The following is an 18,746-nucleotide window of genomic DNA, read 5'->3' on the forward strand; positions in this document are numbered from 1 at the left end:
CTCTCAGGCATCTTTCTGAGGCTCTCTCTTGTCCATCTCTCTCTCTCTCTCTCTCTCTTCTCTTGGAGGAGAGAGAATTGGAAACAGGGAGTGGATCTCCATTCCCTTTTAGAGAGGGAGATATGAAAAATTTCTGCCCCCTTTATAGAGAGATGAAAAAGGGGGCAGATTTTTACCCCCTTTTAGAGAGAGAGGGAGAGAAATGAAAAAGGGGATGGAAATCACCCCTCAGAGAGAGAGAGAGAGTACCTGGTACTTGAGGTAGAGAGAGAATACCTGGTACATCGTACATGAGAGAGGAAGAAAGATGAAAGGGGGCGGTGCCCCCCAATTTTAGAGAGAGAAATGAAATTAGGGGCGGTTGCTCCCCTTTTTATTGTAGAAAAGCAGAACAGTACTCAGGCAAGTATTATACTCACCTGAGTACATTAGAACTCGGGCTTATTTACTGGAGTTCTGCTGTACTTGGTTGAGTCTAAACAGTACTTACCCAAGTACAGTTTACCTTGCCCATGTAGCCTAGGGGTACATGGAATCTCGGCCATAAGCCGAGTGCGAGTCCTCAAGTAACTCGGCCGAGTCCGAGTTGACACGGCTGAGTCCTTGAGCTCTGGACTGAATGATGGTTGGTGTAGTGTTTCTGACAATATGCTAGTGCTCCTAAATGCAGAAATGTAGATTCGTTTAGTGATGGATGGCCTGGTGATGGTCGTGGTATTCCTTATTTCTATTTGACAACTCTTGATCCCACTGCAAGAAATGCACTGAAGGATGCAAGGGCTTCACTTACTCTTAGCGAGTTTCCACTTGGTTCTTGTGGGAAGATAGATCCTGAGAACCCTGTATGCTCAAAGCTTACACTCACTGGAAAGGTATGTAACGAATCTGGTGTAAGAGCAAACCGAATGATCAGTGTTGGTGTTTAATTAGAGTACAGACTGAATGATCAGTGTTGACCTTTAATTAATGGTTTAGAGTGTAATTTTCTTTTCTGTGTCCACATGAAGATGATGCTTATTTTGACTTGATGCTGAATTTGAAAAGGATAAGCAAACTTAGAAAACAGAGATTGTTCTAGAGTAGAACTTGTTTTGGACATCAAAACCTTCATAGAAGACTTGTTTTGGACATCAAACCATCATAGAAGATTAGAAATTGGCCCTATGCAGTTTTATAAGAGATATCTCGTTCTACCGTGGCATACATGCTCTGAATCAATAAAAAGAATACACTTCCATTAGCTTCTGCTGTATGTACAGACTAGAGTTGTTTGTAAGGCAAGTGGCACTAACAAATAGGCTTCACTGCTTCACACACAAATGCCAGGGAATATTCATCTTGTGGGGCATATACTACTACTTTCAGTTGGATTCGAATAATAACGAGTTACTTGGTTGTGAATTATGACCATCCGGATAGAGATTGCATTGATGTAAAAGTTGAGGAGCTTTTGTTCGTTCTTCCTTTCTTTAAGTGGTTAGTATTCATGCTAGGATCGTTTACCTTGACACATCGACTAGAGGCTACACGTTTACAAATAGACGCACTTAGTTGTTAAATATTTGTGTCTTTGTTTTAATATATGTCTCAGATTGTTTGGATAGGAAATCTGCAGCTCTTGGTTTTACATGGAGCACATTTTGAGTTTCAATCTACATTTATGTATATGTTCAATTTTCAGGTTCTTTTTATGTTCGATAGTTGTTGGGGACTACGTTCTTATCTGACCATATAAAGGAGTAAACTGCTGCTTCCTAGAGGCCATGGTTGCAATGTATATGTCGTGTAATTGTTTCCAGTTTTCCTTACGACCTCTCTTGATAGTGGGAGATCCAGACTTGTATGCATGCTTGTCTTTCTTGTTCTTTCTGATTTGTTAGCTTCTAGTCTATCTTTGACATTGATGATCAATAGTTTTTTATTTTTAACTTTTATTTTTGACAGAATTAATTTTCCTAGCTCAAATTAGAAATTAGCGAAATAAATTGCCGAAATCAACTAATTTACAACTCTTGAAACTTGAAAGAATTGAAAAACAAAAAATTGGCTTGTCTATCATCCAAACAAGATCATGTCATTGTCCATTGGTCTGTCACGTTGTTCTTTCACTATTATGATTCAATATATATACAATTCCTTTTACTAAATATGAAAGCTCTAGTAATCACAGTCTGTTCATGTAACTTTTGCTTCTCTCTTTTTGCAGCTGACGCTGGTTGATGGGAACTCGAAAGAAGCAAACTTTGCGAAGCAGGCACTATTCTCAAAGCATGCTGAGATGAAAGGTAATTGATAAGAATCTTTTAAGAAAGCTGCCCATTTAGTGACTAGATTGCTGTTAGGTTTTTGAAGCTGATAACTGACAATTCCTATACAAGAGCTTTGCACAGGATAAATGATCTCATTTCTTCTTTTTTTGTTTTTTTGCCACAACTTCATCCTTTCTGGGTGCAGAGTGGCCCAAAAACCACAACTTTCAGGTATTCAAACTGGAAATTGAAGATATATTCCTGATCGACTGGTTCGGAGGCCCTAAACCCCTCTCTTTGGATGAATACTTGCACCCTAGAATGTGAGTAATACTTACTGAATGCCATCCCCATTTTAAATAAAAGACATGGGTGGCTTCAAATATTATATATATATATATATATATATATATATATATATATATATATATATATATATATATATATATATATATATATATATATATATGTTTTGGGTAGTTCAGTGGAGAAGGGGTTCCTATTTGTGGTAGGAAAGAAACTCAAGACGTCATGTTGTGACATCCTGCTATCTTGACAACCTAGCCTTGAGTCCTTTTCCAGTAACTGTTTTGTTTGGACTCGTATAAATTAATGCAACTGTGGCTTCCCCCTAAATTAACCAGGGTGTTGGACTGGATACCTTCCTTGTATGAATATTAGAAATAACTACAAAGTGTATATCTTTTGAGAAGGGCAAACTTTTAAGTACAAACTTTATATTCAAGAAATAAAAATAAGTAGCATAAGACTTTTCTCAGTGTCCTCACTAAAACGCTCACCCAAAGGTCTCGTTGAGGGGGAAGTGCCAATTTCTCATAGATAGGCCTTTCCCCTTATCCTTTGAGAGTGGTATGTATCTTGAATGCTATTTAGAATTTTCTAAGTTATTTCTCTCATCACCACTTGAAAGGGAAGAGAATATCCAAATTAATCAAAATCACATGGCCTCTTTCCTTGATCTTTTCTTTATAATGTACTCAGTTTCGAACTCAGATCTCGTTTTGTACGGGAACCAACGTTTCTCAGTCTTGGCCTGAAAAGTCCTTGTGTTGGTGGTTGATGTCTACATGTGTAGATTATGATCGCATGGTCTCTTGCAAGTTCATATTGCGCCATAGTTTGTGAAAAATCTTAATCAATTAGATTCACATAAATTGAAATTAAGTCTGCTGTTTTATTTGTGTATTATTCTTGTCAAATCCTGCAACTTATTGTTTGCGTTCTGTTTCATTAAGTGTGGGCTTTGCAATGGCCATCAAACTTATCTGACACATTGAGGCTTGTGTGAGCAGTGCAGTCGCGTGGAAAGAGTTTAATGAGGAGGATCCACTATGCGGTAGGGTCCTGATTGTTAACCACCTTTTTCTGGGCGCACAAAACACACCCATTCACATGGATGAGAACCTTTTTTTGTGTCCAAAGCACAAGATGCAGCCAGTAGTTTGTTCGAGCTTGAAAAGCCGAAATAGTCCAGCATCTTAGATTAGGCTGTAGCCGCGTTTTGATCTTTTGTGTTTTTGGCTATTGGCCACTCTTTATGAGCATAGGAACTTTTTCTGTTCTAATCGAAATGATAGGTGAGTTGATCTGGGCTAATTCAACTCAAAAGTGTCGTTTACATTTGCATTTACGTATTCCATTTATATGTCATAACAATCACAAACAATCACCTAAAACATAAAATAAACTAATAGTCCAAAAACCATAACTTCACTTTTGAGTTGAACTTACTTCGTGATTCAGAGTTTAATTCATAAAAAATTTCTTTTACACTAATGCAAGGTTTTGTTGTAACATGGCAAAAAAATTAAAAACTATTAGGTAATTATTAATTCAAAATGTAGAACTCTTATTTCATAGCTATTGAAGAGGGCCTTAACATATTCAACTAAAATCATATGACCACACTACTTGTATGCTAAACAGAAAATAAACATTTTTTTTGTTCAAAAAATAAAATAATTGGGGCACCAAGGGATGCACTTCTACAATTGCGTCCCCTCATGCACTTAACATCCATCTTGTAGATGATGTTGTAAACAAAATGGCCCTACCCTGGCAGTTAAAATATATTTAAAAAACAAATCTCATTTTTTATTTATAAAATTTATATACCTTTGTTAATATTTGTAGTTATCATGGTTTAAATTTTCAATCTTTAAAATTTAAGATCTTATACCTATATTTAAAATAGATTTTAGAGAGGACTCATTTAAATAGGTGAGGCAGGGGACTCATTGAAACCTGATCATTTAATTTTTATTCTAAACTATTTTAGTTATTTTAAAATTGGTTTAAGAAGAGTGAGGATCATAAACTCTTCTTTAATTCATCTCAAGCCTAGATAGAAAAGGTGGGTTGTATTAGATAGGGAGTCAACGTAAAATTTTGCTGAATTTTTCATGAATGGCATTTATGTTGTAGAGAGAAAAGATATGGGGACTTATGACTTCATTGAGGGTATCACCCTTAATGGAGCAAAAGATTTGTGTCACTGACTTCAATTAGTTAGAAAAAAGTTCTGATGATGATGATGATGATGGTGATTTTAATTATTCTAAAATATATTTATTGAAAAACTATGTTTCTAAGAAAAGAAACATCAAATGTATCTGAAAATGGAACATGCCATTAGATACTCCGTGTTGATGCGAATCCAGAAGTATCGGCACAAATATCCTTGTTCACCAAGTGTGGAAATGCTGTCGGACCCTTGAACATACGTGTCTATGTTTAATAACTTTGGACTTTCCTTTCTTGTACAAGGGTCACTGTTAGGGGGTTCTGACTCTTATGGCCATTAGAGTGCATGGTTTGATTTTGGTTGTATGTCAAGAATTGGAGGAAGAAAAAATTTATATAATGTTTGACACGGTAAAACCCTCCAATTGATTATTTTGAGTATCGTATGTCGTGGATCTTGTAACGTATTATCTAGACCGTCTATTTTCAAGATTTTTAAATGTTTAGAGATGTATTCGATCTGCAACATTTTTAGAGCTTTAATTTTCATGATTAGGTTGAAAATAATTTTTTACGCAGTCATAAAGTTTGCCGGTTCCAAAATTACATCTTTTAGCATAATTTGGAAACTAGAATTATTTAATATTGATGCCTTGTACAAACACACTCATGGAGAAATAGGCATAAGAGTTAGTAAGTATGTACATGTACTTTGGGCCACATCACTTCCAAAGGATGGATATAATTGAGGTTGAGCCCGCTTGCTTTGATCATCTTGGCGCAAGTTTGTTATTATTGTTATTCTTATATTTGTGCTATATGAGCTACATACAAGCATACTCTCGCACAACACGCGCATGCATTTGCATCTTCGTGTATTTTGGAAAAATATTTAAATGAAGTGCACTGCTTCCCCTGCCCTACTGTGGGATTCATCAATACCTTTACTATTGAAGTAAGCCACATCCCAAAACTCATCAGAAATGATTCTTCTTATTATGAAAATCTACAAATTATCAAGACCTTGAGATACACGGGATATGAGAGAAGGATTCCAAGTCATAAAAATAATGCACTTGTAACGCCATATTTGGACTGGTAAAATTTTCAATATCATAGAGTTGTTTGATCTGTACCATTTTTAGAGTTTTGAATCTTTCTAACATTAGAATTGCATCCTTCAACATATTTTTAGAGGGGCACCTTATTTTGATTGTTTAAAGTTGAGGTATCGTATAGACCTCATCTTTACCCTTAGAAACATAGCATGTAAATCACACATTTGGAATACTCTACAATGTGCACTCATAAAAGAAACAGAAGTGCAGCTTGGATGAACTGAGTTGAGACAAAACAAGAAGAAAAGGGAAATCTGCATCCCACCTCCAAAACATGCATACAACAAAGAATCAAAGAACCCCTTGCATTTTTTATTTTTATTTTTTTTATTCTTTTTTCTTTTGGAAGTTTTTTGGACCAAAATAAATGTGTATTAAAAAGAAAATAAATCGACTCCCCAAAATTAGTGCTCTCTTTATTCTCTCTCTCACTCCTCTCTTTTGGGCTAATCCTATGCTTCTTTGGCGCTTTTTTTGGGCCAATAAATTGAAGATTTTTGGCGCCTCTCTCTCTCTCTCTCTCTCTCTCTCTCTCTCTCTCTCTCTCTCTCTCTCTCTCTCTCTCTCTGTGGATCAGTCCTACTGCTTTAGAAGTAGGGGACTCACCTTGCCTGAATCCACCCATGTCGCAAAACCTCTCCCTCAAGTTTGCATGAAACTAATTTTTGGCTAAAATTCCTTGCAAGTAATGTTTGAAAACTTAAGTGGCCTGGCTTAATCGGCCCTCCCCTGTATAGGGGATAAAAATGGTGGTTTGAGCAAATTAAAAGTTAAGAAAAATAGTGTAACAAATACAACAAAGCAAAACACTAATATTTATGTTGTTAGGCAAGTTGCTTATATTTATGGGGCAACATAGTTCTCTTCTACTACTCAGAAAAAACATCACAGAAAAAACACCACAAACATGGTGAATTCAAGGGTTTACATGATCTATCTCCCAAGTCCTACAAGAAGTTTTTTTTTCTCTCTCTAAAATAACCACCCAAAGACTATAAGAACTCGCTCTTTTCTCTCTATTTTTTTGCATAGTATAGTCGTTTCTCTACAAAATACTTTCACAGAGAGTAAAAGCAAGGTACCACCCAAGTAAGGCCTTCGCATCCTCCCTTATCTTTTTGTTAGAAGAATCCTACTAGAAAATTGGTAGCTTTCGTGAATTCAATAGCTTTCTGATCCTACGAAGAAAGAACTCTTGTTCAAAGGGAAGTACGGATTTCCTAATCACATAGGTACTCCAATAAATAGACGGTTGGATTATTTACTAAAAATAAATCACTCTGGTTATCACCATAAAACGGTATCCCTTCTCACACAACTTAGAACTCATTTATTAACCTATTTGCCGAGGTAAATGCATGAGTAAGTGACATATACTTAACCTTTGTAGAATACAAAGCCACCACAAAGTGTAACCAACTAATTGCACCTCCCAAAGAAAAAAATACTTGGTAGTAGTTCACCTTTTATCCATATCACCTGCAAAATTTGCATCAATTTACCTGGGAACTTTTAAATCCATCCTATTTTACAAGTTTCCTTTTAATAATAAAGGATCTACTTCATAGCGGTCCAATAATAAGGACCAAGATTTGCTATGCATTTGATCACAATTACTGCTTGTGCTATGTAAGGTTTGGTGCTAACCATAACAAACACGTGTCTCACAACTATTGATGAATACGGTACTCAAGATGTCTGTCTTTTTGCTTCAGTGTTAGGACCTTGTTTCAAAAACAACTTCATATGCATAGGAAATACGGTATAGACTAGTTTGACATTCTGCATATTGAAGTGCCATAGAACTTTCTCCAGATAACTCTTTGGAATTAACTAAATTTTTCTATTCTTCCTGTCTCTAAATACCCTCATCCTAATTCGATTATTGGCTTCCAAATATTTCATCTCAACAATCATAGGCAATGGAGCTTTAAGTGTTACAATATTGGTTTTATTTGGTCTTGCACAAATCATGTCACCGAGATACAATAACAAGATAACAAAACTTCCATCACCATACCCATGAAAGTAGGGACAATTGTCAACTTTACATCTAAAATTCAAGCTCAACATGAAAGAATCAAATCATTTGCACTATCACCTCAGTGTATGTTTCAATCTATACAACAATTTCTTGAGCCTACAAACCAAATTCTCATTATCTTTCTCCAGAAAATCTTCAGGTTGGGTCATAAAAATTTCTTCTTTTAGGTCACCTTACAAGAAAGCAATTTTCATACCTAATTGTTTCAACTCTAAATTAAGAACAATGACCACAACCAAAACAACTCTAATAGTGGTCATGCATACATTAAGAGAAATATTTCATCAAAATCAATAACTGACTTTTGAGCATAACCTTTCATAACCAATTAAGCTATGTACCTTTCAATAATATCATCATGACCTTTTTTCTTCTTGAAGACCCATATGCAACCAATTGCTTTTCTCCCCTCTGGTAATTCAATGAAATGCTATGCATTATTTTTTTTGTAGGGCTTCCATCTCCTTTTCCATAGATGTTCTCCATTGACTGGTTTCATCGACCTTACATGCCTCATGAAAAAAAACTAGCTCACCCTCTTCTGTTAGCCAAGCATAAGACAAGACCTAGTCGTTAAGCCTCACATGAGTATTTTTAGGTCTTTCAGACCTTCTTAGTTCAATGCCATTTAAATATTTTTCAAGCTCTTAGATAATTTTAAACTCTTGGTCATAACCAGCATCTTGCTGGTTCTCATGGGTGCATTCCATCTCAATAGGTTTTACATCTAGCTCTTCTTTCGTTTTCAGCATGAAATTTTCACCGAAAATAATATTGGGGCTAACAATAATCTTGCAGTCAAACACCCTTTTGTACCATCTTTATATCCAAAAAAAACACATTTTTTGGATTAGTTTTCTTCTCCTTTGGAATCAAAGTGTATTCATCAAACCAAAATATACGGAGGAAAGAAACAAGTTTACCTATCTAAATATTTTTTGATGCTTGTAAACAATAGTAATATTAGGAGACCTGCTAATTAGGAATCTAGTTGTACAAACTGCTTCTACCTAAAAACACTGCTCTCACCTAGCAACACTCAACATACACCTGACATGTTCTATAATGGTATGATTTATTATCAACAGCACCATTTTGCTAGGTGTTTCAGTAACTGTTAACTGCTTAGCAATACCATGCTCACTACATAAATTATTAAATTCACAAGAACAATATTTTATCCCATTATCAATTCTTAGGCACTTGATGCTCGTCTTTCCAATTTTCTACCACCGCCTGAAACTTTTTGAAACAACTAAAGGTATGTGATTTTGTGTCAACATATAAACCCACATTTTTCTTGAAAATCATCGATAAAACTGACAAAATGTACAATACTCCCATAGAGACAACATGTGACTCCCATGTGTTTGAATGAATTAATTCCAAAAATACTTACTTCTAATGGTGGGTAAAGAAAAATGTAATTTACTATGCTTTCCAAATAAGCATAACTCAGAAAAATATAAATTAAAAGATTTTAAACCAAGGAGGAGATTTTTATTGAGAAGTGCCTTGAATCCACGTTTGTTCATGTAGGCCAAATGTGCATGTCATGTCATTACATAATCCATTTCATGGATTAACGAAAATGTGCAAAAGCTCTATTGGCCTCTGCCATTCTATGAGTCTCTTCCTCTGTAATATTGGCCTCTTCTAAAATTGTTTCTTTAATAAGTTTATGCAAATTTCCTACTAACTCTCCTTGTATTACTACTACTAGTGCTCTCTTTAAAATTTTAAACATCTATTATCACATGTAAAGTTGAAACCTTACTAATCAAATTTTCCCAACGATAAAAGACCCTTTTTTGGACTTGGAATATGTTTGACACTCGGAATTGTGCATGTCACCGGACATCTTGATTCTTATATCTCCAACTCCCACTATTTTAAATGAGTCATTATTTCCCACATTAACAATACCTCCATCGTATGATTGGTATTTATAGAACTAATCCCTATATAAACTCATATGAGAGGATACACCTGAATCAAGTAGTCAATAATGCAAAACTTCATCCCTATCCACAGATAAAACTTTTCCATTGTCAAAAAAACAATTTCTTTTATCATATTTTTCTTGATATTTGTTTGAGCTTGACTTCTCATTAGAACCAGATTTAAGGGCTTCCTGGTTTCTATTTGTGCATTACAATATTTCTTCATATGGCCAAAATGTCCACAACCCCAACACTTCACTTTCTTATGCCCTCTCGATCTGGATATTGACTGTTTCTATTCATTGTTCTACTCTATGCTATAAATACATTCTAGTGACCTTGCTTTATTGAGATTAATGAACGGTCCATCCTATGTTTTTGGAATAAAACATAGTAATATAGTTACCTTATCTTCTTCATCCATTTTTTGCATCTAGTGTCCTCAACTTGCTAATCAGGGCATCAAACTCATTTAAATGCCCTTGTAATGTACCACCATGACTCATCTTGAGATTATAAAGTTGCCGACAAAGAACAATTTAATTAGGAATAAACTTACTATTGAGTCACACAATAAAAAATCTACGCTCACAACGAGGACCTCGTGCACAATCGGAAACACATAACCCTCGGCTTTGACTCTCTACTCATAACCCCTAGTTGTCCTCTGAACTCATAAACTTGAGGAAATGCAATCCCTTTGTAAAAACATTCACAATTTGCTTCTCTTTAGCCACAAGCAAAAGTTGATATATCAGCTTCACACTTATTTTGAATGAAGTGTTGTACTTCAATGTGTTTCTTCCTACATGATTCTTTGCAAGTCATATGGCACTCGTGTTCACAATATAGCCTGACTGCATAATCTATATCTTGCGTCAAATCACGTATAAGCTGCATTAGCCCTACACACTCTCGAGCTACCATAGATGCCTCTTGGTACTTAGCCTCCGTCATAGACAGGGATATAGTCAGTTAACTCTTATTGCACTAAGAAATCACTCTTGACCCCAGTTGATTAGCTAGCATCAAGTTGCATGCAAAATCTATATCACAAAGGCTAACAACTTTACATGTGGAACCCCACTCACTGATAATCCCATATCCACAGTACCTTTTATACACGAGAAAATATGCTTAACTGCTTCCGCATGAGGCATTCAATGTCTTTGCATAAATTTGCTAACAAGTCCCACTATGTGAGTAATATCTATTCATATAAAGATCAAGTATATTTGCCTCCCAACCAGCTGCATGTACATCCGTACATTTGTGAGTTCCTATCCTACATCACTTCTCAAATTCCCATTAACTTCAATATGTGTTGAGATAGCTTTGCAATTTTCTATCTCGAACTTTTGTAACAACTCCGTTGTGTACTTCTCTTGGCATAAGAATAGACCTTCTTTGCATCAATCTACTTCCAAGCTGAAAAATGATTAAGCTCCCTCACCTCCTTCATCTCGAACCTCACAGAATAGTTCTCATGGATGTGCTTGATCTTGGCCATATCATCACTGTAATAATCAAGTCATCCACATAGACTAGCACCATCTCTAGATTTCTCTCGTATTCCTTCATAAACATGTTTGAATCCATAAGTGCCACAATCATCATCATTATCATCATTGTCATTAGAGCATTTTCCTCATTTGGAGTTGGCTATATAAATCCTGATCCACCATTCGGCTCTATCAAAGACCACACTCTGAGTGAGGCCGTCAGTCCCCATATCTTTTCTCACTACTTCTAACTATGTCCTTTTGGACCTACCTCTTACCTTTTATACCTCCTAACATGTGTTGTACTAGCTACATAATGCACATGGCAGTCCACAGTCACCTAAGTCCACATTCTCTCATCTTATCGCCTCTTGTAGCAACACCTAAGTTCTCCCTAATATATTCATTTCGAATTCTATCCCTTTTTGTCTTGAAGCTCATATATCTCAACATCTTTATCTAAGCTACGCTCATTTATAGGTATGTTGTTTTTTGACCAGCTAATATTCGAGCCCAGAAAGCAAAACCAGTCTCACAGTTGTCCTATAGAAATTCCCCTTCATCTTCATTGGTATGTGGCGATTACATAAAAGTCAGGTTACACATCTTCACTTTGCCCACCCAACTTTAATTCGATTTGTGGCATCTTCCTCAATCATTTTATTTGTTTGGACTATGGACTCAAGATATCGAAAGTATGTTTTTTTTGGTATTTCTTGGCCGTCAGTCTTAACTATTTCCTTGTATATACTTCTAATATTCCTAAACTTGCATTTCATATACTATGTCTTAGTTCAGTTGATTTTAAAAATCTATATATTCTAAAGCATCTCTCCAAAGTTCTAACTTTGTATTGACACTGCTTAGGGTCTAATTGATCAAAAGTATGTCATCCATATATAACATACACCACAATACTTTATCTTATTGGTGCCTAATTAAGTTGTATATAACTAAGACAAAAAGGTATGGGCTCAATGCTAACCCTTGATGTAGACCTATTATCACTAAAAACTAACTCATCTTTCTAGTTAGCACTCCCTCGTACATAACCATAACATTGCATCTCATTAGATAATTAAGAAGTTTGAGAAGTTAGATAATGAAAAGTTAAATACAAATCCCCTAAGAAGTCCAAAATTACACTTCACATAGGTTCTGATTACAACAACACAAATGATGTTATTGATACTAAATTGTTCCATAGGATATGGTATACCATGCCCTCGAACAAAGTTTTGTTATATTTAGGATTCTATTTGTCACACGTTATTTCTTCGCCATTTGGAAGAGTAACATGAATGATGGCCATCCTGATTTTTTTTTTTTTTAAATACATGAATTGGTCATCATGCATCATCTTAATCTTCATCATAATTGAACATCATGTATTCTAAACAACATATTGGTTCAAAAAAATAAAGTCAAAAGCTTATTTCCTCTCATTTATAAAAAGAAAAAAAAAAAATCCATTTCATTTTCTTCATGGTCCTCATAATAACATCAAAACACTATTCCTCATAGTCAGCAATAGAAAGTTTGAAACTCCCATCTGATATTCTTCACAAATTTTAAAAAGCAAATTAGTCATTAAAGGAAAAACAGATAGAAAAGTAATGGGGTGTTTCAAAATAGGGCTGCATGGGTTATAGAATGAAAATTAATCCATTCAAACAAGAATTCACAGAAGAACAATTCGAGAATTAAAATGCTTAAAAAAATTTATAGCACCAAACATAGGCTTAGTTGAAATAAGTTCTTTGAATTTGGAACTTAGAATGAAGTACAATAAAAAGTGACTAGGACTATAATCAACACATAAGACCCAAATTTAGAAAGAGACGATTCCATTTTCTTTCCTTCCAAAAATAAAATTGTTTCCAAGTAATAAAAAAAGATAAAATCCAAGAAAAATATAAATGATCCACACCAAAATAAACTCAAAATCAATCTTAGAGAGAAAGATACTCAAGAACACATATACATCACAAACAGTAAGAAAATAACAGCCAGAAAAAAAAAAAAAATTGTTTATCAAAGATTATGTTTGATGTTGAAGAAACAACAAGAAAACCAAAGCAAAGGAAAAAAAAAAACAGTATCCCTGTATCTCTCCTAAATGATTCCCATAAAAAACCAAATCAATTTAAAAATCAAACTCGAAGAGAAAGATATCCAGGAACACATACATCACAAACAGTAAGAAAATCAATGGAAAAAAAAAGAAAAAACAGTTTATTAGATATTATGTTTGATGCTAAAGAAACAGTAAGAAATCAAAGCAAAAAAAAAAAAAAGTATCTTTATATCTCATCTAAATGCTTCCCATCACATACCAAATTAGTGTATCAAAAGAAATATGATATCAGAAATCTATAGACTCAATAAATTTGTAACATTCAATCAATAATCCACATTAGTCCACCAAAAAACCACTACAAAAACTACAAAAAAATCCTCAAAAACTTGAAGCATTTGATCAATAAAAACCCACTAAAACGTTCTCCATTTTATTTACATCAAGAATATGAAATCCCGAAAGTAGGAAAAAATTAAAAAAGAAAAGAAAACAAGATGCTCAATCCAGGTTTGGAAGGAAAATTAAGAGGATTGATGGAAAATTGAAAGATCATTAGAAAACGTGTGAACAATGAAGTTCAAAATGATGTTCGAGAGATGACAGATCAATTGATGTCATTTTGCAACTTCAAGCCTATAGGAGAAGGTGAACTTAGTTGGGCTGGAGCAAGGGCAGAGCTCTTTGTTAAAGAGATAGAGGACGTTGTCGAATAAAAGGGAAATGGGGGCAACGTTCGGCACACCACCCAAGTAAAACAAGTTCTTCTTAAAATGACGATTGGGCAAATCCTTCTCTTTTTGAGAATTTATCTGAGCTCGTTTTTGAGTGGTTATATAGATACTTTTATCCTGGATTTGGAGGCACGTTTTGCGCTAAACAATATTTTATCCTCAAAAGCTTAAATATGCATAACCAAGATTAGCGTATAGTAGGTTCTTAAACTATAGATTACGGTGCCCCAAAAAATTCCATTGAAAAAGCCTGGTTTTTGTATTGGAAAACCTTCTAATGATCATTTCGACATTGAGATGTATAAATATATACACATTAACAAAACAAAAATAATAATTTCGAGTCAAAAAATGATGCATCTTGCAACACATTAATTGGACTATCCACTTTCAAGATTTTCATATATTTATAGATCGGTTTGATTTGAACTATTTTTGGAGTTTAAATTTTATAATTGAAAGAAAAATACATTTACTGGCCATCATAAGAATTTTCAACGCGAAAATTACATCTTAAGACAAAGTTTGAAGCTGCGCCTTACTTTTATAGTTTAAGGTTGCAACCTTATGCAAACTACACTGACTAATAATGTAACTTAACAAATAATGTCCAACCAAGGATTGAGCTAGTTGTGCCCCATAATCCAATGTATATTGGAGCAATGCAAGCAATTTCAATAATCACCTAAAAGAAATTGATTTCATTGTGCTCTTAGTTTGATCAATTATACATTAAAACTATTTTAAAAATATTTTATTATTTTTTATTAAATTTATTTTCTCTACATATTATTTCAAATATTTTGGAAAAGTTCTAGTTTACTAGGAACCCATACTACCTTCTAACATCTCCAACATAAAACCCCATCTTAATTTGTCAAGAATATCTTCAATAGCCATCCAGAACAACCAAAGGAAAGAGGACTATCTCTCTCTCTCTCTCTCTCTCTCTCTCTCACACACACACAAACACACACACACGCACACATCGGCATTGTTTAATATAACACAAGGACTGTATGTCAGATCAGAAAGTTGGACTATGTGATCAAGCAAGGTGTATGTAAATTAAAATTTTTCTTATTTTTCTTATTCTTACACCTGCAAAACCACTTACAATGTCTAATTTCAAACAAATAACTCTTGAAACGAATAAATAAAAGAAAAGAAACACAGTTCTCAGTTGCTACTACTATTGAATACAATTTTTTAAATAAAAAACCTTCACTCATTGCTTTATGGGAAGAGAAGATCAAATCACAAACATAAGATTTAAAGAAGTAAAATTGCAAGAAATTACCTCAACCGGGGGCTCAATACACCCCACATCGAGTCTCATCCTTCCGCTGGTGCTCGGGATCCATGATCGGTTTCTTGATTCTCGATCTAAAATCAACTACCTAAGGCCTTAATGCTTAGTCTTACTGTAAGGACCACGATTTCTCCCAGCACAGTAAAGCGCATGGTGATGGAGGGTGAGGCAAAGACCTAGCACTGTTTGGAGCATCACCACGTGTATATAAGGGCTTAACGCCGTCTGTGGTAGAGAGGCAGAAGAGAGAGAAAGAAGGTGCAACACCTGTTGTGTAGGAAGACACAGCGACGGTTGTATAAGAAGACATGGTGCCGACTATGTAAGAAGGTGTAGCGCCGGCTGTGTAAAAAGAAAAGATCCATCTTCATCTGTGAAGCGAATGACGTAGCGCCGTCTGTGAACCATCGCTGGCTGTGACCTAGCGCCGTCTGTGAAATGAGAGGAATGTTGTGGGTGAACTGAGGGCAGCGTCGGGAGCATCTTGGTCAAATGTATGGTCACCGTACATGTCAGCGCCACTCCGTATGTGTCAGAGCCGCGTGCGATTGTGTCAGCCACAGTATTTTCCCAACCATCCCTTTCCCTTCTAGCCTTCCCCTCTTCAGGCAACGTCATTTTTCTTCCCCCTCATTCTTCCGCCTTAAACTCTCTCTCTCTCTGTAGAAAACGTGCTGTCGCCCTTTGAAGACAACCAACAGGTGAAGGTGGAGGAAGCCATGGAAGGCTGTAAGAGGAGATTGAAGACATCGTGAGGGACCAGACAAGTGACTCTAGCTTTTATGCATCAATAAAACTGTAGGAAATTATGTCAAGTGTTGAAAATGAAGGAAAATGCTAGGATGAAATGTATGAGTATGAATGCATTGTGATGAATTTGAAATCTTAGATGCCATAATCGATTGAGTTCTGTATATGATTTTATTCGTGGTGGAAGTGTGTGAAGTAGTTCACTTGGGGGATTAGTTTAATATGAACTTGGTTTTGCATCAAGATTTGCTTTAGTTTATGAAGTATTGAATGCTCCTGAATGTATGCTAAACTTGAGGGTGTGAATTTCCAGAACTGTGATTGTTCTCACATCGCACTTTTCAATAGCCAAACGATGTCCAAACGAGCCCAAACTGGTTTTAAATGAAATATATGCTTGTCTATTTTAATCGTAATTTTCGAAATTGTGTATGGATTAAGACATATGCCCCAAAATATGGGGGTGTGTCATTGCCACAGTTGCAGGAATCCCAGCAACTGTCACCCGTCTTGTGTCAAGCTTTTGACCCACCAAACGACGTCCAGGTGTTTTCAATTCCTGTGAATTGAGAGTTATGCCCCGAAATGTGGGGGTATGTAATTGTTCACTGTTGCAACAAATTCCAGCAACTGTTACTCGCCTTGTGTTGAATTTTGAGTTATCAAACGTCATCCAAATGCCTTCAAACTACCGGCATTGTAAATACCTATGTGTAGACTTAGAGTTGCATGTTTTAATCATTTTGAAATTCTTCATGGATAGGGAGTCACGCCCCGAGAGAGGGGTATGTCACTGTTGCACTTCACTAAATTAGTGTTATGCTGGTCTTCTGCCACCTTTCTCGAAATTACTCATTAAGCTATTCAAGTAGCTATGTAACATCTATAATAAGTGATACATGTAAATATTGCATGATAATTTTCATGTGAATGCCATAGTGTTGTGTGGTAAATAGATAAGTGCAAAGCTAAGGTGATTTTCCTATGATGGATGTTACATGATAAGTGTTGAATTGCTACCAATGACGTCTAAGCCTGTATGCTATGTGATAGCTCATGCCATGGATGCTTCATGATAAATGTTATAATGTTTTGTGAATACTGGATGATTCTGAGTAATACTTCATCCTTGCATGATAAAATTTGATTTATCTGTTGTAATACACTGATTTAGCATGAATAAAATTGAACGCTAGAGCACGATAAGAGGCCATGATAATGACCAATGGGATAGCCATTGGTAGTAGGCACCGTTATATGATAGGCCATCGTTTTTCTGCTACTGATTGCTAGCGAAGGGGCACCCATCGATAGTGAGGATTGCTATACTAAGGAAAGTGATGTCGGCTATATCCCCCAACTTGCTGAATCATAAGATGCAGTTAGGGGAACGTGAAATGGGAGGGTCACACCCCCCGAGATTTACTAAGTTGAGATTAACGACTGACGCTTTGTAAGATAAGTTCCTATTGAACCCCCAGTGTGCACTGGAGGCCATGTGTGTGAGTATGAGGGCATTACGAAGTGGATTTTCCCACTTGTCATTGCTCGCCCTCCCAAAAAATGGTAGAGGTCTTAAGCAATGGGATTGACTTAGCCTGATGGATAGGGCCTCTACTGAGGGAGTAGGTGAACTAGAGAGTAAGTGGGTAATGATTGAATAGTGATTGTGAATGTTGATGACTGAATCGATTGACTGATAACTGCTATATGGATAGAACGATTATAATTGATTTACTGATCAGATTGTTAACTCTCATGACTGTTGCATTGGAATCCCGTATAGTTTAATAAATTGTTTATTGATTCATGAGTAGGCTCAGTATGGATGCATAGTGCTTAAACTTACTTACTGGGTTGTAGAGCTAATCCCATTCTCTCTTCCCTCCTTGAAGACTGATAACAACAAGTCAAGAGTTGAAACGGCGGGGATTTCTGAAGGAAGTTGAAGCCAGACTTATTAAACTTGGGCTCTAGATTTTGTATGTGGTTGGGAAGTCTAGTCCTGGATTTTGTTTATTGCATGAATCTGTAACTTTGGGCTCTGTTGCCCTAGACTCAATTGTAATATTTTGGAAGAATGTTATGTAAGCCCTTTTGTTATTATAAAGAGCTTCAACTTAATAAATTTACTTATGTATTTAGAATTGTTGATGTATTTATCCTTTTGTGGTTTTCTTTGATTACCAAATTAATGGCATTGAGTTTACCCCAGCCAAATTGATAAACGCTACATCAGGATCATGAACCCGCGCTCAGTCCCCTCTATTACGTGTGGCGAGGCGGTCATGGGAGGGGTCATGACACTTGCTCAAACCCCTTTGGCTTGATAGTTGGAGAGATGAGAGATATATCAAAAAGAGAGGGAGAGATCTACTAGCAAGGGGATCCTCCTCTTTGCTACCCAAAAATTAAACCACCACAAGCTAACCTTACCTTGGGCAGGCCACCTAGAAAAGAGAGAGAGAGAGAGAGATGACTTGGGCATGCCTCCCTTGGCTTGAGAGAGATTTTGGGTGGGGTGTGCCCCCTT

General features: G+C 35.8%; 1 protein-coding gene across 17 annotated transcripts in view; it reads left to right on the top strand.

Moving 5' to 3' along the window:
- The window catches only part of LOC18438877 (Pyridoxamine 5'-phosphate oxidase family protein), a 29,178-nt gene extending 10,837 nt beyond the window's left edge, over positions 1-18,341 (top strand). For 4 of the 17 annotated variants that reach the window (XM_006849052.4, XM_088849787.1, XM_088849789.1 and 1 more), the window contains 4 exons: positions 671-872; positions 2,207-2,285; positions 2,455-2,572; positions 3,563-3,878. In XM_006849052.4, the coding sequence (XP_006849115.3) occupies positions 671-872; positions 2,207-2,285; positions 2,455-2,572; positions 3,563-3,752 (589 nt within the window). In that variant the 3' untranslated portion in view covers positions 3,753-3,878. Of the gene's footprint in view, positions 1-670; positions 873-2,206; positions 2,286-2,454; positions 2,886-3,251; positions 3,879-11,840; positions 12,167-18,076 lie in introns of those variants that run through there. The other 13 variants (XM_020670156.2, XM_088849790.1, XM_088849795.1 and 10 more) reach the window with 6 other exon arrangements.
- Positions 18,342-18,746: the final 405 nt, after the last annotated feature.

Source organism: Amborella trichopoda, chromosome 10 (assembly GCF_054954075.1).
Source record: "Amborella trichopoda isolate Santa Cruz 75 chromosome 10, AtrichopodaSantaCruz75HAP2 v2.0, whole genome shotgun sequence".
Taxonomy (NCBI): Eukaryota; Viridiplantae; Streptophyta; class Magnoliopsida; order Amborellales; family Amborellaceae; genus Amborella; species Amborella trichopoda.